General features: G+C 29.5%; 1 protein-coding gene across 1 annotated transcript in view; it reads right to left on the minus strand.

Moving 5' to 3' along the window:
* Window positions 1-20,961, minus strand: part of LOC107436702 (cGMP-dependent protein kinase 1-like) — a 100,611-nt gene that overhangs the window by 1,967 nt on the left and 77,683 nt on the right. Inside the window, exons 11-17 of the mRNA XM_043045989.2 lie at window positions 15,252-15,360; window positions 14,204-14,343; window positions 12,759-12,848; window positions 10,048-10,189; window positions 1,945-2,108; window positions 1,684-1,869; window positions 758-824 (exon numbers count right to left, since the gene is read on the minus strand). Coding sequence (XP_042901923.1) covers window positions 758-824; window positions 1,684-1,869; window positions 1,945-2,108; window positions 10,048-10,189; window positions 12,759-12,848; window positions 14,204-14,343; window positions 15,252-15,360 — 898 coding nt within the window. The remainder of the gene's footprint in view (window positions 1-757; window positions 825-1,683; window positions 1,870-1,944; window positions 2,109-10,047; window positions 10,190-12,758; window positions 12,849-14,203; window positions 14,344-15,251; window positions 15,361-20,961) is intronic.

The raw sequence follows: 20,961 nt of genomic DNA on the forward strand, positions 1-20,961 counted from the left end.
TTAATTTTAGATAACGTCGTTTCATGATTTTTAATGCTTAATTATTTCCTGCATTGAAATATTCTGCGAAATGAATCCTCAATAAAAACATTGCCTTTTTCACATCCTCATTTCTGTTTTAAAATTGAAAAACATAAAAACTTTTGTGAGAAGAGACTAGTGAACTGTTCACGCAAGAAAATGAATGTGTTAGCGTCTCTAAAAATGTGCAATTGTGAAGAAATTTGATGTGTCCGTTACTCCACATTCTGAAATTATCAAATGTATGATTAAATGCTATTATTTGTTAGTTGAATTTAGTTGTTACGTATTGTTTGATGGAAAAAGAGGAGCCACTCTCTACGCTACTCTGTATATCTATTATGTATTCAAGTAGTTTTTCAAAGTTTTTACTAAAAAAGCTTGTATTTTTACAAATCACATGTTAAGTATAGTTATTTTGCAATATTTTATTGTGGGTGAAAAAATATTAGGTCTTAAAGTCGCGAATTTTTATTTCAGTAACAAATTAAAATTAAACCTATCGTACTGTGTCATTTTACATAAGAAATGCCAATAATATTGCATACCCGCATTGCTGATAAACATTTCAGAATCCACTTTTTTAAATATCATTTTATTTATTAGAAAATTTCAATAAAAACAGTCCAGCTATTCTTTTCCTTGTTTCTCATTTACCACAGATTTTTAGAGTAATTAAAAAAGATAAAAAATTAAACGAACTTATTTCCGACATCCCTGAAGTATTGTAACCTACCTTTGGAACTATAGGTGGAGTAAGATTTTGTTTTCTCAGACCCTCCCAATGGAAACCTTGAAACCACCTACAAAAGAAAATAACATTCTTAATCATTCAAAAAAGGCATACATTTCTAAAATTCGCCATTCTTTTAGCAATATTTCTTTTTATGGCAGTTGTATTTTTTTAAATGTCAAATGACCCTTATTTCTTAAGTTTGCAATATAAATACAACAAATGCCACTTAAAAATATTTTAAATGAAATTACCAAACAGCTACTTTAACAACCACTTTTCATTTTACTGTAAACTCTTGATGTCTGGACATTATACATAACCATCAGAAAAAGCTATTTTACATAAATGCATTATTTTGGTGTCTTAAAAAGGTTTTAAATGTGTGAGGAGTACCTAGAAGTGGCTAGTATGTTTCTATCTGCTGTATTGTTCTGAATATGAACTAAAATAAAATATAGAGCTGTTTCAGACATTTGAAACTTAACTTTTCAAATTTACAAAATCTGGGTGATGTGAATATTGATGAATGTTGTGTATATGATGTTGTGAATATTTTCATTAAAAATTAAGAAACCAATGTCACTCCATTTTTCCTTCAGACCCTTTAACTGCTTAGTATGATTATCCTATTGTTTAAGGTAAAAAATATTGGAAAAAGCATTTTAAATTTAGTTTGAAGTCTCAGAACTACTTTCGAATTTTAAAACTTTCAATTTGAAAAAAAAAATTGAAAATGAAAGTTATTTTCGGATTCATAACTATCACACACAAAAGAATACATTACAAAAAGTTAAAAAGCAAAATATAAATCAAATGGCTTGCACTATTCAATAAAAATAATTTTTTATCATCTGATTTATGCGAAAATTAAGTCACCACTCAACCCAATATATGTAAAGCATACAAAAACATTCAATTAAACTTACTTGTGTTTCTTTATATCAGCAATGCCAGCTTTCTGGTAGCCCAGCCTTTCGGTAGAGTTATCTCTGCATAACCTCTTGATTAAATGTTGTGCAGTTTTGGGAATTAACTTAGGAAAATCTATCATGTCGATGCCTTTCAGGATAATAGTGTAAATTTGCATGGGATCTGAAGCCCGAAAAGGTGGCCTGCGAGTTAAGAAAGGTAAAATGAATCAATACTGAAGTAAAAAAAATTCATTCAATAAATATGATGACACTTACATTCCGGTGAAGAGTTCATATATGAGTATTCCAATTGCCCAAAAATCAACTGATCGATCGTGGCCCTTGTTCAGAATTATTTCTGGAGCGACGTATTCTGGAGTTCCACAGAAAGTCCATGTCTTCTTACCACTTCTTAGCTCTGTTGCAAATCCGAAATCTACCTTTAAAATTATATTTTATTACTCAATTTGCAACATCATAAAACTAGTATGCAACTTATAGAGACATCTTAAATGACATATTGGACAAATTTTTAATAAAGATAATGTAGATTGGCAACACTGATTTGCACTTTCATGTTCAATTAAAAATCACACAAGGAATATTTTAATAGAAATTTATAAGAGAATGTTTTTAGGGTTCAAAAGAAACTTTAAAATTATCTTTTTACTCTTTTATTAACGTGTTTTATTTTCAAAACTTCCCCAAAAGAGATGATAGGTTTTTAACTGTATTGTTTGGTATAAACTTCGATGTTAACTTTCTTACAGTGTAGTTTAAATTAAAAAGTATTAAGCATAAATAAGCAACTTTCTTCGTGTGGTAAGTATAGACTTAAGGTGGTGGAGCGATTTTACAAAACTGGCCCCATTTGGTTTCCAAATCGAAGAAATATGAATTTTTTACCATTGAAACATATTTGATATTATTTATTTTATAAATAGGAATAATTTCGTAGAATATCTTTTGTTTAAAATTAGTGGTATCAACCTCAAGCAAAATATTTAGCACGAAACTTTTATATTAATCTGCTTTTTAAAGGATTTAAGAAAGCTCAAAAGGTATGTTTTATCATGTTTGTGAAAAGAATATAATTTAATATACATGAATTAAAGAACATAACATATGTTTATTTTTTCATGTGAATACTTATTCTCCAAAAAGAAGATTAAAGTTAATTTCATTTTGACTTAAGACATACATTTCTGCGTTGTACTAATAACTAATTAAGATATAAAATTTGTCCATCAGTGCTAGTGTGGCTAAGAACAACCTCTTTAAAAAATTACTTTGTAAGAACTAAACAGCCTTGTAATTCTAGATATAACCTAGAATATAGATAAACATCCAAATTATTGTTCAAACAATACTTCATGAGTTAAAAATTATAATAAATTTATAAATATGATTTTATGACTAATTAGTAAAAAATGTTCTCACTACTTCCCCTCTCACCTGTAGGTCTACCCGTAAAAAAAAAATGCATGTCTACTCTCAAAAAATAAAAATATAGGTCTACCAGTAAATTTCTCTAACATTTTTACTTTGTCACTAAATATAAAGTTTTAGAAATAAACCAGTAATAATCTCTACATTAAATTTGACCCAAAATGGCTCATTTTGTTCAGAGAATAAGTTTTAAGGGGCTTCTAATACCAAATCACTATTTTAAAGTTAACTAAAAATGACTCATATCTCTCTATGTATAAAAGCGAAAGAATGGCTGACTGAATGTATGTTCGTTAATAACTCGAAAAAGGGAGCACCTCTTTGGATCGTCTTTTTCTTCTTCTATAGTTTGCAAATTTTTATGAGGTGTTTTTTAAACAATTACCTCTTTTTGTCATCAGCATGTCCAGGCGCAACATTGAAAATACAAAATTGCATTGTTTAAACACATTCTTACAGATTCAACTTTTTTTTTATCTTTTGAATGGCTTTACCGATTGACGTGGCTGTTTTTTCTTACAGATTGCTAATATTTTTTGGATATTTTTGTGATCTTTTCCATCCCTCTACGTTGAGTTTTTCGCATGCAATATTGAAAAATGTATTTTTTCACTATTTCAATTTTACACTGTCATGAAAATAACATCGTTACAAAATGCTTAAAAAAGCAGACGAGAAAAAATGAAATATCTAATGAAAGCTTGCAAAGCTCATAGTTTAAACTATGAAGTACAAACGCGTATTACAAGCAAATACGCAGGCAAAATAAAATTGTCAAAAAATAAAAAAATACTATATTTAACCGTCCGTGGTAATTTTGAACATAAATGTGCTCATTCTGTTTCGCCCAAACTGCATTTCAGTTTGAAAACGTTTAAAACTCTAATGCTGAAACTTTTTGTTGCCCAAATATTATTAATAATTATTTTTGTCTTCTTTAAACAAAAAATTTTAATTCTCTAAATGTATTTTATTATCCTTTAAATAAAAACATCATAAAAATTATTGTAATTTTTATCGCAGAGATGCTGGGCACCAACAGCAACTAGATGCATTAAACGTTAAACTCACATTAAAGTCGTATTAAATTTTAAACCCTGATTCGAGTCATAAATGTATTCATACGGAATCAGAATCAGGATGGAAAAAAATAAAAAGTAGTTACTTAAATTTGGGAATGACTTCTTTTTTTTTTCTTTTTTTTTTTAATCTGACAGTCTTATTTTTTGCTTTCACTTTAATTGTAACATATCTAATTAATGATAATTCAGAGTCTAAATATGTATAATTTTTATTTTGAATTAAATATTGTTATAAAGTAAATCTAACTATTAAAATACAAAAAGGAGTAATACTAAACTCAAACTCCCTCCCCCCCTAAAAAAAAGAGCTGCTATAGAAATATTTTTCCTACCAATATTTTTTCCACTTGGATTATCGCCACCCTGAAAATGCATATATGACTCACCCCCGTCTCGATGAGTTAAGAAGAGAAAGAATTTTACCAGCAAAGAACTCTTCATTTAGGCAAAAAAAGTTCAATAAAACTAATTGGGAATCAAAGTTCATTTTAATTAAACGTGTCATATGAATTTAAAACTGACTTCAACTCTTCAACATAAACCCTGGTTTACTTGGTTTTCTTGTCTTTTAGTTCTTGAACTGTGCCCTAAAGCTAATTTTTTTTCTTAAATTTATTTTCTTAGATCTGAGAATTCTTTTAACTTAAAAGAAATTTATATTGTTTTGTTTCGGCGAAAAAAGCCCTCTACAAATAAAATCCATTGCTTCACACGATTTATAATAGCAAATAAGAGCGTAGTTTGATTTTAACGTCATCATATAAGAACATAGTTTAATAATTGCTGACACGTTTTATCATTCATCTAAAGTGCCATTGAAAAAATGAGCGTGTTTTTTTAATAAATGTTAGCATTTTATATGCTGTACTGAACATTTTAAAGACAAAATTAAAGAGACAAAAATTAAACCCATTCTCGCTTAAGTAACATGAGTTTATACTTACATAGTGCTTTGACTTTTGACAGTACGGTTTTGAATGTATATTTACTTAAAAAGGTGAATCAACTGGTTTGGTGCACCATAAGTGGCTAGATTACTTGTAATTTAGAATATAATTATGATATAATTATAAGAACGCAATTATGTATAAATATTTAAGGTTTCTGTATTCATAATATTTCAGTTTGACTCGGATTATATAATGTTTCATGCAAACCGCACCAAAATCTTTACAGTTATTTTAACTATTGAATTCGATACGTTTTACAATTATTTATAGATTTCTTTTTCTATATGTTGTTATTCATTAACTTTCTTTCCATTGCTGATTGCCACTGAAATTTCATTTGCATAGCATTCGAAAAATAAAATGCAACCGTACGAAGTATCACAGCAATATGACAAATGATTGCGTGCATACCTAAGATACAATATTTTTTATGTGTGTACAAAACCTGATTTACTAAAATGAAAGAGTGTAGTATAAGCATTTAAAACAAAGAAAATTGTTTGGAACTTTTAATATCGCTCACCTTCATTAAAATAAATAAAACTTAACATTCTACGAAATCCCGCAAGTGCAACAAAAAATTATGAGCTTTCATGTTTTGGGAAAAAAATTAATTTAAGACAACAAATTCAAACACTTTTGTATAAAAATAGAGATTCCACACCATTTTTTATTCTAATGTTAAAAAGTATGAAAATTTTATGTAATTCATTTAAATTTTCTCAAAATTTATTTCTTAGATAAAAGTTTTCAGTCATATTGTTATAATAATGTTAGTGAAAATAAAATAACTCCGTAAGCTACTAAAAATAGAAACTGAAGAGTGAACTTTAATATTATCATTTATTAAAATTTCGAAACTAATAATCAATTTCGCAAAGTCATCACGCAACTATAAAATAAACTTTCAGAAAATGTTTACGGAAAAGAAAAACTATTAAAGTTTCAAAAACATTATTTATTGAATATCACATTTTCCCCATTAACTTTTTGAAGAAAGAATCAGTATAAATGAAAAAAAATACAATATTAACATTTCAAAAGTATTAAATTCTCTTTTCTTATTTTCCAGAAGCTTTTTAATGATTTCTTTCTTTACAGAATTTGTTTTATGCAAATAATTTTTATGAAATTAGTTTTCAGGTTTTAGCGAATCAATGTTTTTTTATTTTTATACCGTTGTTAATATTTTTTCATCCCTTTAGGGAAAATTGAAATAAAAATTCTTCAAAATTGCGAATCCATATTTTTCTAAAATAAAATCTATCGAGATAAGTATTTTAATTAGTGCTTTTAGGTTACTTCATATTTTTTAGACGAACAAAAATGTTGGTACTTACATTGAATATCCCTTTTTGCCTTTATTATTTACTTCAAGTGTCGTATTTATTGACGGTGTTGAAAATTATTATAAAAATTGATACAGCAAGTATATATTTAAAAAAAAGGATTATTAGAAGAAAAAAACACATTTTAAGTGGTTTAATCGCTTGTCGATGTGGAATACGACGGTATTTTCGTTGTGAACAATCACGTTAATTTTCGAAATACATCAATTGCTATAAATTCATTCGGAATAATTAGGTTTTATAATATTTTGTAATGATTATTTACATTGAAAGTTTTCGTTTGTTATCCAAACAAGGGCAGGATACAAGAGAGAAATGCGTGCCTGCATCTTTAGAAAATGAGTTTAGGGGACATACTTTCTTAAAATTATTAACCAAGTAATTAGATTAAGAAAAAATCCGTTTGGTTTTCTCTAAAAAAAACAATAACAGATCTGAGGAGAAATGAGTCAAAGTTAAGAGTGACTGAAAGAGTTATCAGGGAATTGTTTCCATTTGTGTCAAATTTTTACGAGTCAGTCATTTAAAGCCTAGTTAAAAATGAGAACTAGTCAAAGTGTTGAAAGGGTCCTCCATTCATCTTTTCAGCTCTACAATAGAGTAGTCTCGTTGAAAATGTGAACTACTCAAAGCGTAGAAAGGATTTTCCATTCATCTTCTTGAGCTCTATAATAGAGAAGTCTTTGAGTAGTCTCGTTGAAAATGCGAACTGCTCAAAGCATCGAAAGGATTCTCCATTCATCTTCTTAAATTCTATAATAGAGTAGTCTTCGAGTAGTCTCGTTAAAACTGAGAACTACTCAAAGCATTTTAAGGATCCCCATTCATCTTTTCAGATCTACAATAGAGTAGTCTTCGAGTAGTCTCGCTGAAAATGCGAACTACTCAAAGCGTCGAAAGGATCCTTCATTTATCTTCTTAAGTTCTATAATAGAGTAGTCTTTGAGTAGTCTCGTCAAAACTGAGAACTACTCAAAGTGTTTTAAGGATTCCCATTCATCTTTTTCAGTTCTATAATAGAGTAGTCTTTGAATAGTCTCGTCAAAACTGAGAACTACTCAAAGTGTTTTAAGGAGCCCCATTCATCTTTTTCAGTTCTATAATAGAGTAGTTTTCGAGTAGTCTCGTCAAAACTGAGAACTACTCAAAGGGTTTTAAGGATCCCCATTCATCTTTTTCAGTTCTATAATAGAGTCGTCTTTGAGTAGTCTCATTAAAAATGAGAACTACTCAAAGTGTTTTAAGTACCCCCCATTCTTCTTTTTCAGTTTATCTACTCAACGAAAAAAGAGACAATCATTGATATCCCAAGGAACAAAAATGGCAAATTGGTTTGCTGTAATATTAGTGATTTTATCTATTATTTGAAATATTTTAAAATTATTTTAGGAAATAATTCGTTTGCGAACGTAGGGGAAGGTTGCAATCATCGGGCCATCTACATTATTTTGTAGTCGTGAGCAGTTCTTTGTTGACTGTTTAGTATACTTAATGAAATTTGAAATTCGTCTTTTTAATGGATATCAATGAAACATTAAAAGTGCTTTAAATATAACTAACGATTTTTGAAACTGTGCTTAAACAGCCTTATTTAGCCATGTAAACAATAATTGTTTACGTTACTGTAACAGAATTTACGAACATCTTACATACCGAATGCCTTCAATGATCTCATGAATTGTTTAGTCAACCATAGCAATAGTATTTTGAAGAAGTACAAAAAAATTCAGTTGTATCTGATTTAGTATAAGCATATCAAGAGTCATTAAAAGTGAGTTAGATAGAAACCAAATTTATTCCGTTTTCATAGATGTACACACTCAATCGAAAATATCGAAACACTATAAATCTCACGAAAAAATGGTGTAATTATGCACTCTCTAAAGAATATATAATTATATATTCTTTAGAGAATTATAATTATAATTATAATTATAATAACTAATACAGGGTGTTTATAAAGTCTCGGACCCACTTTGAAGCTTAATAACTCATTAAATAATAAAGATAGATTGAAATTAATAACATAAATGGTTAGATAGACTCAAAAAGTTTCGTGACCCCTGTCAATGAACTTCCACGCGTGCCCCCTTCGACGCACGGAGAATATCAAGTTGATAGTTAATTTCACGCCAGGTAGCGGCGAGCATGTCGGCATCCACAGAGGCTATTGCGGTTGTAATTCTGGCTTTCAGGTCATCAATGTTCGACACGATCCTCCTGTAAACATTGTCCTTTATAAATCCCTAAAGAAAAAAATCCAGCGGCGTTATATCAGGTGATCTGGGTGGCCAAGGAATTGGACCTCCTCGTCCAATCCATCTTCCTGGAAAATGGTCATTCAAAGAACTACGAACGATGATACCCCAATGAGGTGGTGCACCATCTTGTTACAAAAAGACATGTATCTGAAGCTCTTCTAGTTGTGGAAATACGAAGTTTTCATTTCATCATTCCGAAGTTTTCTGATCTAGCTTCACTCGTTTTGGTATAAATTCTAACAGTTATTTATTGTTTCTGATTAATTTTTCAGTCCTATACTATACTTAAATTAATAAATAGATAGGCTAACTATTTGCCTTCTGCAGGCTATTTTTGTATTCAAATAGCCCATATGTTCTGTACGTAATTAAAATCAGGAATCTCCTGGCCACTTTATAACAGTGAGTTTGTTTTTGTTAATTTGTTATTTCTTAATTTGCTTAAAAGTAAGACAAGTAATTAAATGGTGGCGAAAAATTCCATCTGTGAGTGAAATTCTTATAGTCAGTCTTCATTTTTCTGTCATTGTTTTCTGTTTACCATCCTTTCGTTCAACTGAGACCAGTAGTCCTACGCCGTTTTATTAACTCGTTGTCCACCATTTGCTTCCTTGACAATTCGAAAATTCAAATATTTATCTCTGATTCTATAAATATGGAACCTCATTTCGTTAAATATTAACAATTTCTTAAACTGTTGACACACTGATGTTTTTTAATATGTTAATTTTAACTTAGTGTGGTTTAAAATTAACTTAATGCTACATTTAATTAGCCGACCGGCCTGTGTAGGGGTTAGGGAACTGCCCTTGAATCAGAAAAGTTCTGGGTTCGAATCCCGGGTAAGGCATGGATGTTCCTTCCTTTTCTGTACTATCTGTGCTTACTGTGGGAGCAACGTTGGCCCACCTAATATGGTGTCCCTGAAAGAGTGTTCAACAAATCTGCCCTTCAGATGCCTGTATGACCTAGGTCATTCTCCAAGTGGTCATTGGAAAAAAAATTTAATTTTAACTTAAGTTATTTATGTTATCAGTAAAACTTCACACGTATGAAAATTATTCAGCGAAATATTTAGGTTTTTAAAAAAAATGGTCTACTCATACTATATCTATTTCATGCGCAACAAATTTTAAACTTTCATAATAACAGATCTATTTTTGTAAAAATATTATAACCAGCTTAATATATTCGCTTCCTTTATTTAATTGATTTCACTTTACTTGTATTCGGATTTATTAAAAGGAAAGCAAAGAGAGAGAGAGAGAAAGAAATATCATGAACTTACCAGTTTCACGTACCCCCTTTCGTCGAGCATTAGATTTTCGGGTTTCAAATCTCTGTAGATGATATGCTTTGAATGAAGATACTCCAATGCTTCTATCACACAAGCCGTGTAGAAACGCGTAGTTGAATCATCAAATCGACTTCTAATTAAATAAAATGGAACTATATTTAGAGACATCATACGTGAATAACTTATTGTCTAGTTTGTTTAAAGAGCTCCGTCGTTATTTGAGAATGATTCAAAATCACAAAGCATTATTGTCTTATATCTATTATTTGGATTGGTAAAATTAAAAAAAATAATAATAATAACAATTGCTTTTAGAAAATCATGAGTCAAGAATCTGTTCTCCTTTTGTCATTTTGTTGTTTTGTTAAATTATCCAATTAATATGTCTCATCTTATTCTTTTTGTTAAATTATTAAATTAAAATATTTTTTTTATTTGCTTTGTTTAAATTAATCAGTTCAACTTTTAATCTTATTTGTTTTGCGAATCAATAATAGTCTTCAAAAATTAAAATTAGATTATTCTATTCACAGACTATTCGATAAATTACTGTCGTATGTTCCATTTCGATAATAACTCTATTCAGTTAAAAATAAGGAGTACACTTCGCGAAGATAAGATTATTTAGTTTCGCATTTTTTTTTATAATTTAATCCACATATTCTAATTGAATTAAATACATTATTTTTAAAAATTTTATGAACTTTGATAAAATCAGAAACACGTTTATGGTTTAAGAAATATAAGAACCAAAGTAATGAATTATTCCATTTATCGTCTACATTTTCAAAATATAGTTATTAATAGCAGAAGTTCCGAGTGAAAAATTATCAAAAGAATATTAAGTATTAGTTTAAAGAATTTTTTTCGTAGATAATTGCTCAAATGCTTTATCAATTCTAAGTAATTCAAGATTCCTCTGGAAAAATACCAATTTAAATAATATCAACAATATCAAATGTACGCAATTAGTATTCAAAATAAAAATATTAAACATAATTATTCATTTATTTATTCTAAGAAAATAGAGAAAACATCATTCGTTATTTTTAATGAATGTTTCTCTGAAGGTAGTACAATAACTCAGTTAATGAGGAAAAAACTCTTTAAGAAACTTTAAATAAATATCATATTTTCATTTCAGTTAGTAATTAAAACTATTAAACCATCTTTGAAACTTTTTTAACTGCTCATCACGAATATTCATGCTTCATTTGAGTGAAATTGGTGAATGAAATAAAAGTACTAGTTTACTTCTAATTCTTTCAACTTTTTGGAAAGGGATTGAAAATTTGACGGACGATAAGATCTAATTGGGAAAAATATGAGGAGAAATTCTCTTTTAGGGGTAAAGAAACGATTTGAATTCTTACAGACATCAGACATAAAAATCCAGTTTGCATTTAAGTATTCTAATTAGTCGGAAGATGGCATGAAAATGATTGATAAATTTTAATTAGTGATAAAATGATGAAACTTTCCCCTAATAGTGATCAGGAAATGGGAGCTCCAGTAGAGATTTTAGTGCTCTAGCTAGTCGGAAAGTGCTCGAAATTTGATTGAAAGATCATCAACTTAACACATCGGCTGATAAGTTCCCGGTCTAATGAAGTAAACACAACGTTTTTAGTAAAGTTCAAATTTATTCATCAACATAGTCTCCTTTAGGAGATACCAGCACTCCATCTCCTCTCTAACATCTCTATACCTTTCTTAAAAAAAGAACCATCTTTGGCCTCAAAATAGGTGTTTATTTCGGCAGTACTTCCTCATTCGTGCTGAATCTCTTGCCCGCGAGCATTTTTTTTCAAGTCTGCAAACAAGTAGAAGTCACTAGGAGTCAAATCTGGTGAATAGGGTGGGTGCGGATGAATAGGAGGTGTCTGACACAACGTCAAACAGCTCTCGGAATCATCAATTCGTTGTTGTTTTTGGTCAACTGTTAGCACACGCGGCACCCACTTCGAAAACAGCTTTCTCATAAACAAATGTTCGTGCAAAATAAAGCCTACACGCTCTTTTGACATATTTAGAGTATCAGCTATGTCATGCAACTTCACTTTGTGGTTTTCTATACCAATTTTGTGAACTTTTATTATGTTTTCCGGATTAACCACATCTTTAGGACGTCCAGAGCGTGGCGCATCTTCAACATTTGTACGACCACGTTTAAAATCAGCAAACCAGTCAATAATGGTCGATTTTTCAGGTGAGGAACCCGGATAACACTTATCGAGCCAAGCTTTAGTTTCTACCGTGTTTTTTCCCATTAAATAACAAAGTTTAATAAGAACAGGAAATTATTTTTTATCCATTGTTTCAATAATATAAATTGGTGTTCGATTAAAATCACTGTAACTTTAAAATCAATCGGCAGATCGTTATAAAATTTTGACACCTTTTATTTGAAGGTTAGGACTTGCTAAACAAAATACTAATTCTGCATTTAGGGCTCCATCTGTATGTCAGACCGGAAACTTAGCAGCCGATGTGTTACATAGAGACTAAAGTGAACTGATTTAAATCTCGCTAATTTAAGTTACTTCTATTTTTCTCGTTTATTACATACAGATGGTTATTTGAAGATAATATTACATTACCATCATCTTTCAAAAAAAAAATTTTGTGCATGCAAAAATTACAATGAATAAAGTAAGGAATTGAATGATTTTTAATTTATTGCACGCCATTAAAACTCTTACCTGTCCCTTAAGTAAGTCCAAACCTCTCCTCCTAAGCAAGCTTCCATCAGCATGTATACATACTTCTTATCTCTGAACGTGCGATACAATCTACAATAAAAGGCGCAAATGACGTTAATTGCTTTCGAAAGATTTTTCATTCCTATTATGGAATCGATTAGAAAGTTGAGAACTTAGGAAAATTGAGAACAGCAGGTCTCGTTATCTGAAATGCAGTTCATACAGCAGAAAATTACTACTCGAAACATGCTAATGAAGAGACAAGCATTTTTGAAGAATAAATCAATTAGAATGAATTGCTTTTGTGTGTTTTAAGATCTATCAACAAGCATAGTTTAGAATTAAAGCTAAAAAGAAATTAAACCTAATGAAATGATAAACATAATGAGATGTTTTTGCGATTTCATATTATAAGTTTTATAACAAGTTTTGTTACTAACTTCCAATTTTATGTGGACACCATCCAGGACTCTTTTAAAAAATGTTTATTAGGTATTACCAGAAAATATAAGCTTTAAAAGTTGTTTAAAATGATGTAAAAACCTTTAGAATTTATTTTTTTCTGTTAAGAAGACAGTAACCGAATTTCTGACATAGACTTGTTTTTAATATAAATAATAAAAATGAAATTTTGTTTTATATGCATTTTAAACTAATTAACTTATATTACAGTGTCTAAAAACTTTTAATTTTATATATTTTTAATATAATTAATTTTAAATAATTCGAACTAAACATATTTTACTAACACACGAGGTTCTAAAATTAACTTAATTTAGTGTCACTTGTTTATGTCTAGCGTATAATTCATTAGACACAATGACCTCACTATAAGAGATTTTCCTTAAGTAAGCCAACAAAAACAATTATAAAAATTTGCATCGTCTTATTTTTAGAAACAATACAACGCATGGGACGATTCCAACACAATGAGTCAGTTAAGCCTATCTTTAAACAGCTAAATTGTTCACTAAAACTGCCTCGTCGCTCAATATTTTTTGAAAAAATAAAAATGCTCTCTCAATATTTAAAGACGCGGTTTACAGACACGTAATTGGATTTCTTGTGATAAATCTATTTTCATCATCTATCAGCTGTTGAGTTTTTATGAATAGGTTACTGTAATTTCAAGACATACTGAACTTAAGAGAATAGCGTGTAAAGGACCACCCCGAATAACTTTTGATCTAATAACCGGATCTTCACATTCTAGGACTAAATCTTAATAGTATGAGGGGGTAACTTAAATATATCACTTTTTCAAATTTCGATTTCACAAGAGCTGTTCGAACAATTTTGCTAAAATTTAATAATTTGCTATTCAAAATGACTAACGACGTAAAAAATTTTATACCTTTCAATTCAAAATTTTTTCGACTGTTATTAAATAAAACAATAAAAAATAATATGAATAACTAATAAAATATCTAAATGAGAATCCTTACCTGCATATAAAAGGATGCCTGCAAGACATCATGAACTTCTTTTCGTTTATGACGTGATGCTGTTGTTCCATCGAAACTATTTGTTCTTTTTTCAGGCACTTGAGTGCAAATGTTTGGCTTGGGTTATTTTTGTACTGAACCTAATATAAAAATATTTACATTAGACTGTTTTTAGTTAACATTATACTGGTATTCATAAACTTTCTTCTTCATATTATTTAAGGAAGCAACATTATTTCAAATGTTATTCAATTAAGAATGCCTCATTCACACATTCCTCATTAAAAAATTATTTTTTCATTGCTTATCGGAACATTTTGTTGGAGATGAAAGCAATTCATTTTGATGGAGCAAATGCTTTCAGGTAATTTTTTTTTCATCAAATTGTATTTGGAGCCTTTCATATCACCCTGGATACTATTAAGTATGAATTAATCTTTCAAAAAATTATTTATTTAAATTATTCAATTTAAAATTCGATATTATTTTTGAACAAAACAGAAAGAAATGAAGCAGGCTCAGGTCGAACAATATACTATTAGAATAGGCTTTACTCCGTATGAAGTTTCCATTAAAAAATATTTAACATGGAAAGTCTTATTCCTTAGTTTTCTTTCAGAGTAGAGATAACATTTTGAATGACAGTTCTGTTATTTAGAAACAAAACTCATTGTGTCATCCGCTGCTGATGTCATTCATCTAACATATTTATTGAATAATTTAGAGTTCAATTACGAAAAAAAAAATCCATTAGACTTCAGCTTTCGATTCTTTATATACGAGAAAAAAAAATTTCCGGCTTCAAAAGTAACCCTGATATTCCCCTCTACATATTTTAAGTAGAGGTTGTAAAACAAGATTTGAATTTCTTCGTAATATTTTTTTTTCAATTTCGTACCATCAATGTAATTTAACTGGAAAACTTATAGTTTTATTCTAATTTGTTTTTCAAAGTTCATTAGTTTTTTTTCAAAAATTTTGGAGTTCTATTTGCAGCCAGTAACAAATTAAAAAAAAGATAAGAAAAAAGGAATATATTATAACTTACTAAATCTACTCGGCCAAAGCCTCCAATTCCAAGCGTTGTTACAACTTCCAAATCTTCTAGAGTTAAATCTTCAAATTCATTCTTTTCTTCTTCAGGCGGTTGACTTGGTCTTAAAATAAAATTTAGAAATGAAATATTATTAATTTGAAAACTAAACAATAAAGAAAATTTCAATTAACTTTCTCCAACTGAAGTTTGCTTTCGGAGCCAAAGTTTAAGAACAATAATTATTTGTTTAAACCATCCGACCTCTTCCATTATTTATTTATATTAGTTTCAAATGTAGAGAAAACATGGAAAAAATTACAGAACATTGAAAAAAGCGAAAAAGTAAATGATAATAATAAAATTAATAAAAATCCAGAAAATAAAAGATATAATCTTTTCATCAGCTCACACAATTATATCCGCAAAAAGGAGTGCCTTCTAATATTGTATCAATATAGCCAAAGCAAAATATATCAATACAATAGTGTGAGGAGCACTCAAAGAACATTTTTGAAACAAACAGAATAGAGCACATTAAGTAAAAATATCACTTAAAAACAGACAATAAAATGTAAATAAAAATATAAAAAAACAGAACAGTTTTTCTTAATTTTCTTCATTTTTTATCTTTTTGTCCTTTTTGTATTTATTTATTATGCTATATATTATANTATATATATATATATATATCACGAAAATTTCTTAAGTACTTTTTTATTTCTCATTTCCTACTTAATTATTTTCAATTTGCATGTCCACTATAACTGAGTTATCAATGGCACTGAGTAATCACTACGGAAAACTGGGGTTCGATTCTAGTGACGGCTTGAGCCTCCCTTGCCCAGCATCAGACAAACGGATATCATCTTGTGTAGAAAGTAAACATGGTATCTGTTTAATGTTGATCAAATTTCTATAATCATACCATTCGTTTAGAATTTCATTTTACGGACGGTGTCCATTCTTTTACCAAGTTTCTTTTGCATAGCAACTGTTTTTTTGATGGACAATGTTGCCAATTTTTCAGGTGGATCCTATATTTACCACATTGTAAAATTATGGGTGATTCGTTATTTAATATTTACATTTTTGTATGGACTTCTTCTGGAATTTCTGCTGATGAAGTTTGTCTGTTTTTCAGTCAGATTTTTTTTTTACAGTTTAGTTTTCTAATAGGCCTATTATAAACTATGGTTTATAATATTTTTATTATATTTTATAATATATTTTTATTATATTTTATAATATATTTTTATTATATTTTATAATATTTTTATTATATTTTATATAATTTTTGTTATATTTTATAATATTTTTATTATATTTTATAAAATTTCATTATATTTTAAAATATTTATTAGTATACTGAAAATAGGAAGCTGTCTTCCTCTAAACGTTTAGCAACAGCTATTTTTCAAAGATCATAGATCTCTAGTATAAACCTTTGTTTTGAATTCACGATCTACTGTCACTGTTGCTGCTTGCTCAATCGAAATTTGCTTTGCGCAGGAATGGGTTTAGCAAAACAAATCTTAATTACTTTTGATATTACCATACGAATTATATTACATTTTTCTCATACCTATATTTTATTTCTCATTCCTATTTTTTTCACTTTTACTATTATTTTACAAAGGAATTATTTCACCATTTATGTATACACCAAGTTCACCCGTTTATATGGCTGATTTTTATTGACTATTTGATGAATGCGCGTTCTTTCAACGGAGAGAATAATTGAAAAAAAAAGAATCAATAAATCTGTATTGATCAATACTTTGAAATCATGCACAAAATTAAAAGGCTTATATTGACACAAATAGTAAAGTTAAAATAGTTCCGATTACTCATTTGTTATTTGTATAGCCTTGTGGCTTTACGTTAATAAATTAAGCAAACAACTTTTGTAGCAATTTTCATCAGAATAAATATTAACGGTAATCAATATCACTTGGCGTGATGCTGTTGATTTCGGCAATTTCATGATAGTTAAAAATTAAGTAATTTATATCAAGAAATTTTCTCCTGTTTTATTCCTTTCGAGAGGCTGTAAGACACGTATTTCCGCAGTATCTATATTAAAACTGCTCTTATGGAGCAGTTTTAATAATTACCTAATATATCATAGGTACAAATATTAATATATATGATACCTATTACATACTTTCGAAACATATGAATTTTGCGGAAAATACATGGATCAATGAGGAAGGTAATTTTACCTCCGTCCGTGAAATTCCTTAATTCACACGTGCCACCCGGGAAGGGCTAAATGAGTAACAGCTATAGGTTATGGCAGTTCACAGTAAAGCTCAGGGGATAAAAATTGTTTGTTTTTCTGTACTTCAATGGAATGTTGGCGGTCTTTCCATCCAATTTGTGGAAATTAAGAAAATAGTATTTGAAGAAGATATTGACATTTTGATAGTACAAGAGGCAAATATCACTGAAGAAAAAATTAAAATATGTAATAAGAAAGATTTCACTATATATGGACTTTATAAATCCAGACAGATTTCCAATGGAATTCTTGTTGCAATTAAAAACAAGTTAGCTTCATCTTACAAAGTGGTGAAAGAGATTAGCAGTAATGACGCATTAGAAATTCTAAAAATTAACTTCTGAAATAGGAATTCAGCTTTCAAACTTTCCGGTATTTATAGCCCACCAAACAACAGCCATTTTAACCTAGATATGTTGACTTCATTAAAAAACACAATTATTATAGGAAATTTCAAAGCAGCATCTTCAAACTGGGGTTACATCTATCAAAATGAGGTAAGGCAAAGTGTGGAAGATTTTATAGATATCGAGGCATTATTACAGGTCAAAGATGATCCAAACACCTTTATTCACTATTCAGGAAGTTCGAACAAGGCAAACTTAAGTATGGTCTCTGCAAACATAGTTGAACGATGCAAAAGATCTGTGCTAGACGATCCAGGTAGAACGATTAAGACCTCGATTTCAACTAAAACTATTAAGGCTCCTTTAAAAAGTATGTGGATTTACAGAAAAAGCCTGGTTGTTTGTGAAATGAATTTACCAAAGATGTTGAAGAAAAAATAAGTAACTTAATGAATGAAACTTCGCCATACAAAAAAGCTTCGACTTTTATAATAATTCTTCTTCAGTGTGCAAAAAAGAATATCCCGCGAGGAGGAATGAAAACATGCGAGCCATTTTGGAATTACGAACTCAACAAAAGAGATTAAACCAGGCAGACAGCTGAAAAAATTTATCATAAAACTGCCGTGGAATGCCGCCTAAATGCTATTGCATGGAGACGTGAAAATGCTGTCATGAAAATAAATGTACCTGAAGTCAAAAGAGAAACTTGGAATAATTTTCTCAAAAGATGAACTGTCAAATAGATGAGAATAAAGCCTATAGTTTGATCAACACTCTCAACAGCAAAATAACCCCAAAAGTAAACCATCCAACGAAGCTGGAATAGGTGACAAAGATAGTCGAGATACAAAATTAATTGCTGAAAAATTCAGCGACTACTATCTCAATAAATTCTACTTAAACTAAGAACAAAAGAAAAGGGAGAAGACACAGCTTAGAATCAAATTATCAAAGATAAATGTTTTAGATTCCATTTTAGTAAATAAATTCACAATTGCAGAACTCAACCAAGCAATTGAAAGCATCCCGAGAGAGTAACAATCAGGACCAGACAAAGTCTTCCCTGGGGTCATTAAGCATCTACGGGAAAAAGCCAAATTTCTTCTTCTCTCCATTTATAACACTTTTTTGGAGAAAAATATTAGTTTCGCAGCTGACTGGATGAAACAAGTCTTATCTCAATTTAAAAACCGGGGAAACAAAAAGAAAATACTGAGTCATAAAGACCAATATCACTGACATCCATTCTAGCCAAAACATTCATAAGAATGATATCTTCCAGACTCAAATTTTTACTGGAGTCAAAAGAATTAATCCACGAAGAACAGGCAAGATTTAGAAGCAATATGTCTACAAATAACTCAATAAGGAAGTTAGTTCATGGGATAGGTGAGAAGTAAATGAAATGACACAGAATCCCAATTCCGTCAAAATAAAAATGACTTACCACAAGGAGCAGTTTGTAGTTGCTCTTTTTTAACACATAAATTAATGACCTCATACAAAAATTAAAAGAAATTCTCGGGATTAATGTCTTCATGTTTGCTGACGATTTGGTGATCTGGCAAAAAACCCTAGAAAATATCAAAACCAAAAACAAATCTTCGCAGGTACATGAATGAAGTTTTGAAAGTAATTGAACTTGGTGCATTGATAATATGTTTTTAAACAAGAACAAAACTGTATACCAATTCTTTTCCCTTAGAAAACTTCAGACAGATTTTGAATTGAAGAGGGATAACGCTACATTAAGTAGAAGTAATTGTACAAAATATCTAGGTGGGATAATAAATGAAATTTAACCAACCATGTGAAAGCAGAAGCGAAAGGTAGAATCTCAATGACTTGCAGTGGCTAAATGGGGATGCATTTAAGCGACCCTGAATACAACAAATATGTTAAACCGATGATCATCATCGTTAAAGACTTGTTGTTTTCAATTTATTGTTTAAAATGTTTATTGATTCAAATGTTTATTGTTCGTTCAAACTAATTCAAATGTTTCTTGTTCATTTATTCTAAATTGTTGAATTGCTAAACTTTTACTGCTTCTCTGTTCTATTTTATGCCCCCTTGTGATGAAGTGAACTGTCAAAAAGCGATATGAAACACATTAGTCAATGGTAGCAAACTGTAGCTAAAATTTTAAAAGAAAATAGAATTATTATAGGACTATGATAAAGTCTTAGCTCTAAAGTTTTTATCAAAGCCAATGATCATTCCTTTTTCTGATTATTAAAATTTGCTTAAATTATTTATAAATTGTGGAGGAAAAAAGTTCTTTTAAACGTTGTGGGGAAGGTCTTTCCAAGGGTAGAGCACAAGTTGCTAGGAACTGTTTACAAGTAACTATTTTATTGGTAAGGAGTCGATCATGCCCACTCATCCATGTGAATTTCGGAGTTAAGATAATCTAAGGATTGAGGCAGAGATATCTGACGAATTAAATAATGATAACGATGTAATATCAGAATTTGAAGCTGGAATTTCATATGAAAATAAACGCTAAACTGTATATGGCATTGTGGTTGGAAAATAATAAACATGTGGCAGAAAAGAGATTTAAAAAATTAAGATCACCTTTAAAAAAGGACTTTACTTTATTAAGTGAATATAGATCAATTGTAAAAGACTATCTTTCCCAGTATATCATCGAAAGTGTCCCAGTTGAAGAGGAGATTTTGCAGAAAAACATATTTTGTCTACCACAGAGAGCAGTTATTTCTACTGACAAGGCTACAAGCAAAGCATGGATTGTTTTTGTTGCAGGATCACATGGAGGAGAGTTAAGTTTAAATGAATATCTACACACCGGTCTTAATTTCACAACCAACTTATTTCTTCTTTTGATTAAATTCAGAAAAAACTCGATTGTTTCAGTAGCAGATATTAAAATGGCCCTTTTGATAATTGAAATTAGTGAAAATGAAAGACACTTTACAAGATTTTAACCATATTTTAATTTTTTTTCAAAACTTGCCATCTTTGACATATCTATATGCATAAATAAAAAGTGGTTCTCTCCAAAGTTAAAGACTCATCATCGAATTTAAAGTGTCACTCCACCATTATACCCCTTTACTTTTACTCT

The sequence above is a fragment of the Parasteatoda tepidariorum genome, chromosome 4, assembly GCF_043381705.1.
Source record: "Parasteatoda tepidariorum isolate YZ-2023 chromosome 4, CAS_Ptep_4.0, whole genome shotgun sequence".
Classification (NCBI taxonomy): Eukaryota; Metazoa; Arthropoda; class Arachnida; order Araneae; family Theridiidae; genus Parasteatoda; species Parasteatoda tepidariorum.